This window comes from Balaenoptera physalus (genome assembly GCF_965194825.1).
Source record: "Balaenoptera physalus genome assembly, chromosome: 6".
Lineage (NCBI taxonomy): Eukaryota > Metazoa > Chordata > Mammalia > Artiodactyla > Balaenopteridae > Balaenoptera > Balaenoptera physalus.
In genome coordinates this window covers 56,288,562-56,305,014 of record NC_138885.1, presented here as the reverse complement: position 1 = coordinate 56,305,014, position 16,453 = coordinate 56,288,562, and the positions used below count along the sequence as shown (strand labels likewise).

The 16,453-nt window shown below is 39.0% G+C and overlaps 1 protein-coding gene across 4 annotated transcripts in view; it reads left to right on the top strand.

Moving 5' to 3' along the window:
- The window catches only part of DPP4 (dipeptidyl peptidase 4), a 77,116-nt gene that overhangs the window by 15,313 nt on the left and 45,350 nt on the right, over positions 1–16,453 (top strand). For 2 of the 4 annotated variants that reach the window (XM_082464987.1, XM_082464985.1), the window contains exons 3-8: positions 6,733–6,828; positions 7,232–7,323; positions 8,625–8,705; positions 14,570–14,622; positions 14,740–14,812; positions 15,574–15,694. In XM_082464987.1, the coding sequence (XP_082321113.1) occupies positions 6,733–6,828; positions 7,232–7,323; positions 8,625–8,705; positions 14,570–14,622; positions 14,740–14,812; positions 15,574–15,694 (516 nt within the window). Of the gene's footprint in view, positions 1–6,729; positions 6,829–7,231; positions 7,324–8,624; positions 8,706–14,569; positions 14,623–14,739; positions 14,813–15,573; positions 15,695–16,453 lie in introns of all 4 variants that reach the window. The other 2 variants (XM_082464986.1, XM_082464984.1) reach the window with 1 other exon arrangement.

The window sequence follows — 16,453 nt, the reverse complement described above, 5'->3', positions numbered from 1 at the left end:
TTGTGCTCTCCTGTTTATGTTGTCTGGCTTTTCTCTTTTCATTTGACAAACATTTATGAAGTGCCTTCTACGGCCAGGCACCATCTAGGCCGTGCTGAGATAACTAGCAAACAAAACGTAACAAAACACAATCAATGTCCTTCTGGAGCTCACAGTCAGTCAAGAGAGGCAGACGATAAACAAGTAAAAACTAGAGTACGTTAGATGGCATCACTGCTGAGGAAAAACATTGCAAGCCAGGAAGGGTGATACAAAGAGGATTTCTTCACCACGGGGTTGTAAATGTTAGTCCAGGAAAGGAAGGTGACATTTAAATAAAGACCTAAAGGAGGTAGGGAACAAGCTTTGGGCACATCTGAGGGTAAGAATATTCTAGGCAGAGGGTGTAGCAAATTCAAAGTCTCTGAGGCAGAAGTGGGCCCAGTGTGTCTGAGGTAGAGTGGGGAGGGCAGCGCAGATGGAGTGGAGGGAAAAGAGGAGAAGGAGGGCAGAGGCCAGAGTCACGACGCGGACAACCCCTTGTTGTTTCCTTTTTTCCAAATTTTTGCTATTCTGGAAAATGTTCATGGTACCAGTTGGTTGGCCTTTCAGAGTAGACCTTTGAAAATACAGCGATTACATCCCTAACAAAAGTTTGGTCATCTGGCACTCTGATCTTAGAGTACACAGCCCCAGGTTCAAGGGCTCCAGCTCAATGGCAATGCATTTATCAGATGCACTTGATGTCCCTGGGATGTTTCTCTTAATGAGAAGGGAAATCTGGTGATAGTGATTATATTTTAATGCCTCCTGTGTATAGTAATCAGAGAAGTATCACTTTTCACAATTCCTCTAATTCTTCTCAAGTCCAACATTTTCCCTCCATGTGAACGCTGTGGATGATATTAAACTTGTCGAAGGAGGAAGTGACGCTCGTCAGTACTTAGCAAATGATTCAATTGTACTTATCCTAGATGCTTTCTCAACGTGATGCTCTTATGCTTTCTTGTTAGGATCGTTTGGGATTTGAACACAGTGAAAGTTAATTAGCTATTATTTTATTGCAGTGAAATTCCTAATCTCAGCGGCACTGCTAGGAACTCCTAGGGAGAGACTCTTTCATCTTTGTATCCTGATTGCCTAGCACATGCTTGGAACAAAATAATAATAAATAGTTTAACCTATCTGGAGGGCTTCCTAAATTTTAAATCCTGAGCTAAGAACTTTGCATACATTATCTCATTTCATCATGGCAGATCCCTAGGGGCTAGATAGTGCTATTATTATCATTTTATAGATTACAAAGTTGAGGTTTTGAAAGATTCAGTAACTTTCCTAAGGCTCCTGTGCAAGAATTAGGCCTGGGTTCAAGTTCAGGCTCTCTGATTTCAAAGCCACCAGGGACCCAACCCCTTATTGGTATCTGTTGAATCATTGGTGATGGGTGGCAGCCCACGTGTGCTGCTGGAGAATAAAAGATGTGAGCAGCTTTCCAGTCAATTTCTTCTTCTGCCTTCTTGATTTTTCTTCCTCTGTCCCAATGTCAAGGCTGCTGTTTTGCTAGAGCAAATTCTAAAGTAACTCTCATTTTATTTCCTTAGCATCAATATAAAATGTTAACTGATTACCATATGGAACACAAACACTCTAAAACCAGATATCTATTCCCCATGTTTAACAACTTTATGAGTTTATGAGCTGTAAAGAGCACTTTTCCTTTTAGTTGCATTTCATTAGCCGTTTATTTACCAAAACAATTTATCTTTCTGAGGTAGAAATATTTTATATCACAGTTTCATACAGACCAAAAAAGGTTAATATTAATGAATATTAAAAAATTCAAAGGCTTCCCTGGTGGCGCAGTGGTTGAGAATCTGCCTGCCAATGCAGGGGACACGGGTTCGAGCCCTGGTCTGGGAAGATCCCACATGCCACGGAGCAACTATGCCCGTGAGCCACAACTACTGAGCCTGCGCATCTGGAGCCTGTGCTCCGCAACAACAGAGGCCGCAATAATGAGAGGCCCGCGCACCGCAATGAAAAGTGGCCCCCACTTGCCGCAACTAGAGAAAGCCCTCGCACAGAAACGAAGACCCACCACAGCCATAAATTAATTAATTAATTAATTTTAAAAAAAATTCAAAATATCCTGTAATCATAAAATAACCATTGGTTAAAGCAAGACTATTCTGTGGAACTACACCACTCTCTTACTTAGATCTTACCATTCTGGAATTCCTTTTATTCAGAAATGATTTTGATCCTACAACCAGGACTCATTAAGATACCATACACTTTGATGAGAAATTTATTAAGTTGAACCATTTTAAAAGCTGTTATTCTGCCATTTTTGACTGATAAAAATGGCATTTTCATATGGTTCAACCTAATAGTTGGTCTCACCAAAACAGTAAAGTATAAAGTTGTTAACCGTTTTTTTATTTTTAAATTCAAGGAGACATGAATCTAGGAGTTTCTGTGTAAACTGATGGGTAACATAAGATTAACTGCTCTGCTTGGCTAGCATAATGCTTTAAACTGATATGTCAAATAAACGATATGTCCCAGGCCCACCAGGAAGACCACACTAGCAGCCAAAGACCTTCATCTGTTGTTGCACGGGTGCCCTGTCAGGGAGCAATCAGACAAGGAAAGAGAAATGTGGGCGTGTCCTCTGGTGTTTGACAGAATAGTTTGTAACTTGGCAGCAAACTATGAACTTGCTAAAGGTCAAAACCTGGACTTGGGGCTTCCCTGGTGACGCAGTGGTTGAGAGTCTGCCTGCCAATGCAGGGGATACGGGTTCGAGCCCTGGTCTGGGAGGATCCCACATGCCGCAGAGCAACTAGGCCCGTGAGCCACAATTACTGAGCCTGCGCGTCTGGAGCCTGTGCTCCGCAACAAGAGAGGCCGCAATAGTGAGAGGCCCGCGCACCGCTATGAGGCGTGGCCCCCGCTCGCCGCAACTAGAGAAAGCCCTCGCACAGAAACGAAGACCCAACACAGCCAAAAATAAATAAAGAAATAAATAAATAAAATTAAAAACAAAAAACCAAAAACCCTGGACTTGGCACTCACGTCTCACAGAACTCGCTTATCTAGATGTTTCGAAAGTCTTCCAGTTTGCGCTGCTTATCAAATGGCAAGGCAAAAAACAAGGAACATTTGTTGCTCTGCTTGTTCCAGTTTTGCAGTGGTGTTGTAAAGGAGCTGAGTGAGGGTAACACAAGCCAAGGGTGGCCCAGGCCTTGCACCCATGTCCTGGGCCATAGCAAGAACACGGCCTGGCATCGGTATTGATATCTGAACATCAGCAGATGGATCGAAATCACGCTGAGCCCATTATGAGCAGAAGGGAGTCTGAATCTGGCAGAGATGATGGGTTTAGAAAGGCTGAGGCCTGATGAGAGGATGAGCCCAGCGACATCGGAGGCGAAGCGGCAGGAGGGGTAAGTGCCCAGCAAGGAAGAGCAGCATGCAGGGCAGCAGGTGACATCACGGGGGATTTTTGTCTCAGTTATTTTATTATTCCAGATTGAAGTGTGTTGTCCTTTAAAACCTGGGCAAATACCCCCATGTGAGATAACACTGTATCTGATCTATATTGTAGGTATGCAGTTCATTCTCACAAAATCAAGAGTCAGTGATAGACGCTTTATATTGATATGTCTGTCTTATTATAGACATGTATGTCTTAGTATGTGTGGACTGCTGTTATAAAGATAGCAGAGATTGGGCGACTTAAACAACAAACATTTGTTTCTCACAGTTCTGGAGGCTAGGAAGTCCAAGATCAAGATGCCAGCAGATTCGGTGTTTAGTGTCTGGTTAGGACCCGTTTCCTGTGTCCTCACATAGAAGAAGGGGTGAGAGAGCTTTCTGGAGTCACTTTCTAAAGGGAACTAATCCCATTCATGAGGATTAGTACTCATGATCTAATTACCTACCAAGGGCTCCCCCTCCTAATACCATCATATGGCGGTTACGATTTCAACATGTGAATTTTGCGGGGATACAGACATTCAGTTGGTTGTAATATACGTGTGTTTGTATAAATTGATCTATTTCTATTTACAGATCTATCTAAACATCTACATCAGCAGATAATATTAGGATTGTGAATGTCTCTTACCACTGATACCTTGATTTGTACTAATTTGGGGATGTGTTTTATGTTCATTTTAGACTAATAGCTCTTGATAGCAGGGTATTTATCCTTAACAATGATACTCACTTTATAACTATTTTTATATAATAGGATGATTGGATGAATACAAACAATTGAGGGTGTTAGTGAACAAATCCAGATTTGTAATTTTGTAGTCCAACATGAGTTTCAAATATTATTTTCTGTAGCACAATGCTTTACTTCTTATTTAAAGGTTAAACTCAAGGACTGGCTTTACTCACTTGCTGTATTTTTGCTAACAAACACAAATATCTTATTAACTTTCAGGGGAGAAATGCAGGATTGAATTGAAAAACAAAAGCTTTTAAAAGAATATTTTACTTAACAAACTAGGCTTAAACAAAATCAATAAAATAATAAAATAAAGGGTAGCAATTTTATCTATCGAAGCTGAAGGTTTTATAGGCAGAAACAAGACTATGTTATCAGATCAAATCCAAAGAAATAAAATCTTAAGAACATTTTTTGAAAGAGCATTTCCTGTACGAGATCTACTTCTCCACAGGCTGTAAAAAATTAACACGAGAAGATACCGCTGGCTTTGAAATCCCCGAAAAGAACTGCAGTTATAGGAATGTTATGGTAGTGGCTGATTTGGTGAGTGTATGTTTACACGTACGTGGAAAACGTAGAGAGTGTGGAAAAAGACTTTAGGGTATTTGTCATCAGTGGAGGCTCCGGGATTGAGGAAGAGGAATCACATTGGCTTGACTATGCTTATAGGATGATACCCTACTCCAATCAACAAAAACTTTTTTTGTGGGTCTCTTTTATGCCATACAACTGTGCTAGATGCTAAGGTTGATGAAAAACAAAAACAAAACCCCCAAACCAACGAACAAAAACCCAAAGCTCTGTCTTCAAAAGAATACATGGCCTAGCTGAGTAGATCACACAGGCAGGCATGGAAAAATAGTTATCAACACAAGTTAGTGAGTGACAGGAGCCCAATGAGTAGCATGGGGGCAAAAGTCAGAGGCCGAATTGAAGTCTTCATGACAGAGGTGGGAAATGGAGGAGGGAGGCTTGTGACAGATGGAGAAGCAGTTGAAGACATGCCAGGAAGTGGCTTAGGACAAGGAGTAGAGTCAGACAAGCCTAAGAAGATCTGCTGGGTTCAGTAGGCAGATCAGTGTGACTAGGTTAGAAGGTTCTTGCAGGGAGAGAGTGAAAATAAGCCTGGAAAGAGTCTCACATCAGACTGTGGAGGCTGCAATTGCCAGGCTAAGGGGTCTGAATCTCCCTGTAGACAGTGGGGACTCATTGGAAGCTTTTGAGAAAGAGATCACCAGAATGAAAGTGGCATTTTAGAAAGATCATTCCACTGATGGTGCAGGACAGGAATTGGATTGGGAGAACCTGATGGCAGGGATACCTGGAGAAGAGGTTTCACAGGAAGAGTCAATAGGGTTGATTAGTTGTAGGGGATGGTAAAAAAGAGGGAGACATCAAAATGATTTTCAGCCTTTGAATTGGCATCTTCAGTAACAGAATATAAAACCACACAAATTTCCTATGGAAATCTAGTTTTGGAAGGAAGACAATTATTTTAGACAGGGTATGTATAGGGTTAGAGTGGGGCAAGTCAACTAAGAAGGCTGAACACAGCACTGGAAATGTAAGCATGGGTGCAGTAGGCTAAGGTAGTGAGAGCAGATATCGTCATTTATCTAAATGGTAAGTATGCCTGAAGCCCAGGAGCTTGCGTTCTCTGGAGTTCCCTGGAAGGAAAACTGTAGAGAGAGAGGAGTAGAAAGCTGAAAACTAATATCAAAGCATTTCTGCCTTACAGGTCAGTGGAGAAAAATAGAGTCAAAGTAGGAGATGGAAAAATAATGGTCAGAGAGTTAGGAGAAGGACTGAGGTTGTCACAGAATCCAAGGGAAAGGTTTCATGTAAACTTTAATCAAATTCAAGGAAAAGTGATGATAGAAACGAAGATCTCTGACCTGGGTGATCAGCATATCTTAAAGGTCTTTGCGGAGCGAGAGGACTTAGAAGTGGACCTCAGGGCCTCACGAAAGGATGATCTAGCCTCGTGCCATCCACTGCATTGACTGGGAAGTTGCCCATTCAAATTGAGATATACTGTAATCATCAATTACATATCAGATTTTAAAGACTTAGTACAAAATGAAATAATGTGAAAGATCTATTAATAACATATAAAAACCGACGACACACTGAAATGATAAAATATTTGATATACTGGCTAAATAAAATATGCAATTAGAATTAATTTCACCTTAAAAAATTTTAAATATGGCTACTAGAAAGTGTACTCACACTATATTTCCCTTGGACGTTGTTGATCTAGACCTTCAAAATGAAGCTCACTAATGTAGCACCGTGAAAAACGCAGTCTCGCATCCACTTTAACAGCTAAATGCATTTTTACCCTTTTTCTCAGTCCGAACTCTTTCAAGATGTGTTTTGCATTTTGTCAGTGTATTTCTGTATTTTGTGACTAGTGTATATTGTAGATATCCTTTTTTTTATTTTATTTTATGTGAAACAGGTTATCCCGTCTTACTGAACATTTGGCTCTTTTTTCCAACCAGCAGATGATGCTACAGCTGATAGTCGCCGAACCTACACTCTAACCGATTATTTAAAAAATACTTTTAGAGTGAAGTTCTACACCTTGCGATGGGTTTCAGGTAAGGATGTTTGGCGGAGAGGGGGCTGATTTTTATGGTTATTTTCATTCTGGTTAGGTTGTGGGGCACTTTTATGGCACTGAGAAAATATCCTTATTTTTTTTTAACCGTATGGGAAAGTTTTTTCTACTTAAGGGTGGAAAGGGAGATAAGACAGAAAGAAACCTGAGTATTTCTTTGATATGTACTATAAAAAGTTAAATGTGAATTGAACCCTTTACAATAATGATGGAAAAATGAAGGCATACTAGTATAATATTCATCAGTTCATGTTTTTCCAACTTAGAAATGCCTTTTTAGTACTTGTGTGAATTTGTCTTAAATTTTTATTGCATGATTTTTTAGCTTATGAAGATGTTTAAAAGCATCTTGAAATACTGATCTGGCCGTTTTCTCTCTTTAGATCATGAATATCTCTACAAACAAGAAAATAATATCTTGCTATTCAATGCTGAATATGGAAAGAGCTCCATGTTCTTGGAGAACAGTACATTTGTATGTTTAATCACATAAGTAATTCATGCTTTAAGGGAATTCTGGGGATTTTCTTTTTCATAACCTTTCAAATCATGAGTACTATCATTTCTCATCCTGTTGGACTCTCTCTGCAGCATATGGCACAGTGGATCTTTCTCTTCTTCTTGGAATGCTCCCTGCCTTGGCTACTTTTTAGTCTCCTTTGACGATTCCTCCTCCTCTGCCCATACTCTTACGTGTAAGTGCTCCTCAGGACCGTGTCTTCACTGCTACCCTCCCTCCTCACTTTGCATGCTCTCCTTCAGCGAATTCCATGCACTTCCACAGCACAGGTGCTTCTCAAATACATGCTTGTAACACTAATCTACTCCCGAGATCTAGACCTCTGTTTCCAACAGCTTGCCGGTTCTGGCACATGGATGGCCTGCAGTCATTTTAAACTCAGTGTCCCAAGCTAAACTAGTTATTTCCCCTTCCCTCTCCTAGCAAACGGAAGGCATACTAGTCCTCTTCCTGAGTTCCCAATCTTGGTAAATAGCGCCCTCCTCAAAGTCACTTAAGCCAGAAACCTCAGAATCCTTGATTCCTCTGTCAGTCCCCTTATTTAGCTACTCAACAAACCCTATCAGTCCTCCCTTGCAACATCAAGTGTCTCTCAGATTTCCATTTCCACGGTATAGTCCTGGTTCGAAGCCTTGATTAATCTTGTGACAGTATTCTAACGAGTGTCCCTCTCTCCATTCTGTAAATCAGACCACGGCATTGCCCAAGTCCAGGGCTAATGTAACCCCTCCCCTCTCGTCCATTTCAGCCACTGGGTCACCAGAGCATCTTTGTAAAAGCCAGATAAGATTCTATCACATCCATGTGCAAAAAGTAGTTCATAGGTCCATTTCTTATATCTAGGCCCTGGCTATTTTTCTAATTTTATGTCTTCTCTTTGTCTGACACACCCTATACTGTATTCAGGTTACAACTAACCTTTAGGCAGTCTCTAAATATGCATGCCCTTTCTGCATCTGGGTTTTTACTCCTGCTGCTTCCCCTCCTAAGGAAATTCTCTCTCTGTTCCTGATCCCCACCCACATGGCCATCTTTCCTTCATTAAAATAAATCCTTCCCTCTCTGATTCTCTAACCCTGATCACCACCCACCTTGCCTCATGGTCATTTGTGTGAGGGAGTGTGCCCCCTCTTCTAGACCGAAACCTCTCAAGCTACCAGCCACAAGTCTAGAACTGTACCCTCTACACAGTAAGTGCTCAATAATGGCAGTTAAATGGAATCGTTCAATTGTTCTTTTTTCTACTTGATTGACAGGATGAATTTGGATATTCTATAAATGATTATTCAGTATCTCCCGATAGACAATATATTCTCTTCGAATACAACTATGCGAAGGTAAAAGAAATGCTTTTTTACTGTGACATTTAAAGAATCCTATGAGTATGTTATTTTATAACTGATTTCAAGTCTGTGACTATTTAGGATTGATACCTAAGTAAAACAGTAGGCGCTAAAAACTCATTCATTTGGTATCAAAAGGAGAAATGGTCATTCTCATTCATAAAAGATAAGTCCAACGAATGTTTTAAAAGAAATTCATTTTCAGGGTTTTCAAATACTAAAACGCTAAAGTAATATTATAGATAGATACTAAAAACATAAGTTAATAAGATAGAACTTATAATTTAAAAGTACGTGTACATGTCTGACTCGTACATCCAGTAATAGAACCCTTTATTTCCTTTGTCTCAGTTCGACATATATTAAAACTCTCAAGTATTTGCTTTAAAAACAGTTAAACTTCTCATCCTCTAGAAGAGACTCTGCACGGTGACTCAGACCACCTCCCAGCCCCCAGGTCCCACCATATACAAACCGTTCCAAAGGGGCGGCCTCAGCACCAGTCATCAGTGCCCTGCAGGGAGCTCTCAGCTTCCTCCAGTTGCCCAGCCCAACATCAGATTCTGACACATTCAGGAAAGGTTACAGCCTAATCACACATCCTTCTCATGTTTAGGGTAGCTGCCGATCGCCAGTGACTTTAACTGCAGCTTTTTGATTATTCATGGATTTGACAACGGTTGTTGAGTATGGGAAGTTTTGAGACATACAGGAAAGATTAAAAACCTGTAGAGAGATTCTGCTCGAAAACAAAATACAAAGCTGGGGATCCCTACCTCTGCCTTTTTTCTCTAGAATAAATAGTAAATACTGAGTGACCTTATCCCACACACCAGAGCTGCTGTATTCAGGCCATGCCAACCATCCCGTACTCCATTTCCCATTTTGGGATGGTGACTCTCGATCATAATATTTGCCCTGATTCATTGTGCTGGGCTCCATTTCCTGGACATGAAGCCTTGCTGACTATGTTCTGCTAAACCAATCCACCAGGAAGGAATCAGAAGCCTAAGCCTAACTTTAACACATCTGCTCCCAATTAATGAATTAATGTTTGTTTAATTCAGTGTTTCTTATTGCTGTCTACAGATTAAAATCACTTAAGGAGCTTTTAAAAATTCCTAGTGTCCAGGTCCAATCCCCAGATCAATAAATTGAAGTCTCTGGGGTGAAGCTGGCATCAGTTTTTTTTTGTTTTTTTTTAACACGTAGAGTATTTTAATGAGCAACCAGGGTTGAGAACCACAGATTAACAATTTCCCATGTTAAAGACAAACATATAAAGACTCTGAGGTTAAGGTAGAAACAGCAAGGTAAATACCAGCTCATTTCCTATTTAGCCAAGTTCAGCAAGTGCCATATGATGTGTACTAATGGATGTATTTCACTGGTAGACCTTAGCTGGACAACCGTCATTGGTAATTTGTATTTGTTGTATCACTGAAGTTTTCATGTGCATTTAACTGCTTTTGCTGTTTTCATGCTGTCCCCTTCATCCTGCCATTCTGCCCTTCTGAACCCACCTCCCACCTCCCTCTCTGCACTCACCATGCTTGGCCAGAGCTTCCCAACCCTGCCTGCTCCTTAGGATCAATCACCTGGGGAAGTTTTTTTTAAAATACAGATGCCTACAGCCTACTGCACACCAACCAACTCAGCATAGCTATGGATGGGGCCCAGGCGTGGGTAGTTTTAAGGACTCTCAAGTGATTCAGCGATCCAAAGTTAAGAACCTTTAAGTGCAAAGCTCTTCATTTTTCTCAAGCATCACTTTCATTCCCATCTAAGGGCCAAAGCATTTGCTATTGCTTCATCCTGGCACCTTCTTCCCCTGCTCATCATATGCTCTCCCTTTTTAGTAATTCAGGTCCAGGCTTTGTCGATGCTACTCTGTTCCCCCACCATTCACTCTCTCTCACATTAGCTTACTTTCTTCATACATTTTATTGCCGAGCATTAAATCAAAAGATTCCTGAAATAGAGAACTCTATATTCTATTTTACTTCCCGGAGTATCCAATAGAATTTTCTATACAGCGTAAATGTGTTGACTAATCAACTCTCAAGGAACACATCAAGAACAAAGAAAAGTCTACTTTTATTCCATTTCCCTGGAGGTCTACTTCCAGTGTTCTTTAGATCCTACTGCATGTTTTCTCCATGACTGAGCTAGTGCATTCAGAAAGATCAGTTCTTAATTTTAAGGTGTAGCTACAAAAAAAGGTACGTGAGTCAGTGAACAAAAAGATAAATAATTTTTAAAAAATTAATTAATTAAAAAAAAGAAAACATAAATAAGTGAGTACCATACAGCCTACTATGGATGTTCTCATAGCATCTCGCCTCATCGCTTAATGCTGTACAGATAATAACAGTTGCATCGTCTATGACTTGTTGACAACATCCAGGAGTCCTGCTAAATACTTCACATTCATTCTCATGCTCCTGAGATTGTGTCTGTCACTATCCTCATCTTCCTAAAGAGAAAATTGAAGTCTAGAAAGAAACTTGCCTGATATTACATATTGGAGACTTGCCTTCGTCCATTTGGGTTGCTATAAACATCACAGACTGGGTGGCTTAACAACAGAAATTTATTTCTCAGAGTTCTGGAGGCTGAGAAGCCCAAGATCAAGGTGCCAGCAGATTCAGTGTCTGTCGAGGTCTCACTTCCTGGATCATAGTTGGCCATCTTCTCCGTGTGTCCTCACATGGTAGAAGGGTCAAGGGATTTCTCTGGAGTTTCTTTTATAAGGAAACTAATCCCATTCATGAGAGCTCTCCCCCTCGTGACTTAGTCACCCACCAGGGATTCCATCTCCAGAATACCATCAGGCTGGGGGTTAGGATTTCAACATATGAATTGAGGGTAAGGGGGGAATACAAATATTCAGTCTATAGCAAGACTTGAATCCGGGTTAGAAGACTCCAAAATTTGTGCTCTTAAACATGATCTTTCCTATCTTCGTGCTTGAACCTCTTTCTGCTATGATGCTTTTTTGCCCTTCTCTGTGTGGCAGTCCTCTGCCACTGAGACTCAGTCCAAGAATCACCTTTTCCATAAGCCTCTCTCCCCACCGAGTTCCTAATTTATGATTCCTGCCTTTCCCCACCCACCTCCACTGCATGCTCTGTGATTCTTTTCTTGTAGTTTATGTCTCCATATCCCCCATTCAACTATGAGCTCCTCAAAAAGAGGGAGCCTGTCTTATCCAGTAATGCCTAATCAAGAGGATAGGTGCCAATGTTTATAGCCTAAATAGACTGATAAGTCTGTTTCAGAAGATGAAGTGAATATACAAACATCTTGGATTTCCCTTTACAACCCATGATAGATCTGTCACCCTGAAATGATCTCAAAACTTCTTAAATCTCTTAATATTTTTAGCCTGTACCACAACTTTTGGCTCTAGCAAGTATTATACTCAGAGGTTTTCCAGAAACAAGCATGGAGTGTGTCAGAATAATCCAGGATTCAAAAAAGAATGTTATGACTTGCAAAAAAGAGGAGACAATAAATATTTGTTGACATGAGAGGACAGGAGGGTGATAAATGATAAGTGGAAATATTTTTCAAGATTAGGGACCTGACGTGTCTCAGCTCTGCTAATACAGCTGGGGGTCTTGGGCTACCTATTTCATCTATTTCAGCCTCATAGGTAAACTTTGATTATTTTAGTTTGGTCTGTTTCTTGAATACATACTATGTGGCTTGTGCTAGACCAGACTCTGGGTATTTAAAGATGAATAAGACACAATTTCTTACCTCCAGGAGTATGGTAGGGAAGACAGACATACAGACAAGTAATTTTGAAAAAAAAACTTTAATTTATATATGTATCCACATATAAACATAATATTTCATAAATGCAAATCTGTGATCATATATTTAAAAAATCTTCAGTCTTATTTTTTACCATTTTTTCTTGGCTCCCTACTTCTCACCCCTCTGCCTTTTCCCCAGGTATCCCATGTTGAGAATCTATTGTATACTCCTCCATATTTTATATTTGTTTCCTTATTCATATAATTCTAGGAAGATAGAGATTCTTTTTAGTTATTGTTTATTTTATAAAAATAGAATCCTATTTTCTGTAAATTGCATTTCTCACTCAGTGGTACCATGTGGAACTTCTTCCAAGTCATCTGCTATGGCTCTAGCTCATTTATTTTTGAATTAATAGACGTTATTTTTTAGAGCAGCTTTAGGTTTACAGAAAATGGGTGGAAAGTACAGGGGGTTCCCATATACTTCCTCACCACACCCCCACCTCACCTCCACCCCTGCTATTTTCCCTATTATTCACATTTTGCATTAGTGTAGTACATTTGTTACAATTGATGAGCCAATATTGACACATTATTATTAACTAAAGTTCATAGTTTACATTAGGGTTCACTCTCTGTGTTGTACGTTTTATGGGTTTTGACAAATGTAGAGTGTATAATGACTTTTATCTGTCATTATAGTATCATACAGAGTATTTTCACTTTTCCTAAAAATCCCCTGTGCTCCACCTGTTCGTCCCTCCTTTCACCCGAACCCCTAGCAACCACTGACCTTTACTCTCTCTGTAATTTTGTCTTTTCCGGAATGTCATGTGGTTGGAATCATAGAGCCTTTTTAGATTGGCTTCTCTCACTTAGCAATATGCATTTAAGTTTCCTCCATTTCTTTTCACGGCTTGGTAGGTCATTTCTTTTTATCACTGAATAATATTCCATAGTCTGCATGGACCATGGTTTGTTTATACATTCACCTGTTGAAGGACATCTTGGTTATGTCCAAGTTTTGGCAAACATGAATAAAGCTGCTGTAAACATTTGTGTGTAGGTTTTCTGTGTGGGTATAAGTTTTCAGCTCATTTGGATAAATGACAAGGAGTTTGCTGGTAAAATTATTTGAGCTGGGAGTTTTCTTTGTACAGAGGTTATTTATGGATTCAGTTGTTTATTAGATGTAAAACTATTCAGATTCACTCTTTCGTCTCGCTTTTGATAACTTGCTTTTCAAGGAATTTGTCCTTTTTTCTAACTTTTTAGATTTATAGGTAAAAAACATTTAAAATAAGGTCTTATAATCTTTTAATGTCTGTAGAGCCCATTGTGGTATCCCATTTTTCATTTCTGATATTATTCATTCATACTCTTTTTCTTACTCTATGTTAGTAATTTTATTAGTCTTTTCAAAGAACCAGTTTTTAGCTTTGTTGGATTTTTCTCTATTATATTTTTTCTATTTGATTACTGCTTTTACCTTTATTATTTCTTTTCTTCTAATTTCTTTGGATTTGGTTTGCTTTTCATTTTTTAGCTTCTTGAGATGGTTATTTAAAATATTGATGGTACATATATTTCCATTTTAATACATATTGCCAGGTGGCTTTCAAAAAATCTGTAACACTTTATATTTTCATGATCAATGTAGGAAAGTAAGCATCTCTCCCCATCACTACCAGCAATAGAATTAGAGATCTTTAAGATATTTTGCCAGTAAGATGGTTGAAAAGGGAAAATTTGCATTTTCTTAAACAGGTGAGCTTAACATTACTGTGGTAAGTGCTGGGAATAATGTTTGCACAGGAAGTGACACCTCAGTCCACTGTGGTCCTGGGAAGTCTCCTTTGCAGAGGTGAGGCCAGAGAAAAGTTATAGATGAAGTCCAGAGGAGTTTGTACTAGATGATTTCTGAGATATTTTCTAATTCCAAAATTTTAAGAATCTAGATAGGGAATTATAAGATATAAAATTTGAGAATTATACAATGTTATATGGCTTTATCTCTCAGCTGGGCTCCTATAGCAAGTGGTCAAACTATCAAAAATCACAGAAGCCTGAAATGTTTGTTTTCTTTTGCAGCAATGGAGGCATTCCTACACAGCTTCATATGACATTTATGACTTAAATAAGAGGTCAGTGACTTCCTCCCAAAATCTGTTATGCTTTTCTAGTATAATAATAATTTAAAAAGAAAAGAAATTCCACTGTGATTTATTCACTTCGAAATATTTCTCTTTATCTTTTTCCAGGCAGCTAATTACAGAAGAGAGAATCCCAAACAACACACAGTGGATCACATGGTCACCAGTGGGTCATAAATTGGTTAGTAAGTCTCTCCCCTTGTCAGAAAAATAATGGCTCAAATCTCTCATATGCAGAAGCTGCTAACCATGATACAGAGCAGATACTTAGGAAGCCAGTATGTCACTATCAAAGAGAGTTTTATTGCCTAAAATAATATTTTATTAGTCTAACAGTAAATACAATTCCTGAAAGTTTCTGAACTACTGTTAGAGAATTGTTTATTTACTGGGAAAATGTTCATTAAACTCTTAAATTCTAATTCTGTTGCACTTTGGTTTTTGTTTTGTTTCTTTTGAGGCATTCCTGCTTTCTGATAGTTCTGTGACTTTCTCTATGTCACTATAGATATACCTTCATGTGCTATAGTCTTAGGAGAATGTCAGAAGTCCAGAAGAATCTAAACAGGAAGACAGACTGTTTATCTGTAGTTGACTTCACCCTCTGGGCATGCAGCTGCCCTGCATCTACTCACCTTCCCTGGAGAGAAATGCATAGCACACATCATGCTATAGAAGTGGTCAGTCTTCCCAGGCTTCGCATACACTTTAGTATCCAAATAGCGTGGTTGTGAGCTGCTTCTTGGACTTCTATATCTATACTTATAATTTAAGAATGTGAGGGGAGGGAGTAAATGACTCTTCCTCCTGCTCAATGGAATAAGCTTAGGTAATCATTACACTTGCATACCAATATTTTTTGAGGATAAAATAATTGATACGTTTTTTAAAATCCAGGATAAAATATATTATGTATCAATCTTTTTTTTCCAATCTTTCTAGGCATACGTTTGGAAAAATGACATTTATGTCAAAAATGAACCAAATTTGCCAAGTCAGAGGATCACATGGACCGGGAAAGAAGATGTAATCTATAATGGAATAACTGACTGGATTTATGAAGGTAGAGACATTAAAGCTTTTTCAAATCAGAAAATCGGTACATTTTCAAAAACAGTTAAAATGGGGGAACATTCAAGGGCATTCAAAATAAGTTGCATTTTTAAAATGTCATCAAATCTCCTTTAGCACTCATAACACCAGGTTTCTCATAGACCAAGAATCTCTTCACAGTGCCTACTGCTGCTACATTCTCACTGTCTCTTCAATGCTCCTATTGTCTTTGCTCTACTGCTACAAAGGGCCTTTCTGTGTAGGTGGCTTTTCTGCTTTACTGGGGCATAAAAGCCTCCAGATTAACATCAGATGTTTCTCGAACCGGGCCTACCTAACCCGGAAGTTACTAAAGAAAACGAAATACCCCCAGAACATTCCAAAAGATGACGAAATATTGTCTGGAGATTGGGGAGTCAAGGGTAAGAAAATGCCTTTTTTTATAGAGGATTTGTGTTCATTGGAACTTGAAGAAATTAGCATTTCCTGTTTCTAAAGAAGAAAAAAAATAATTAGAAAGACTTAGGAAAAAATGGGTTCAAAAAACAGAACTGAAAAAGTTGAAAAGAATGATTCTCTCTTTAAGGATAAAGAGTTTTAGAAAATATTAGGAAGACATTTTTCATGTCTATAGTTGCTAAGGTAAAAAGCATTTTGAGGCTATTCCAAACCCTTCACAAGATTGCCTCATGCTTATTAAAGACTCATCCTTATTTTATCCTGTTACTTCTTCTTCATACTTAAAAAAAAAAAGTTTTTCTTCATGACT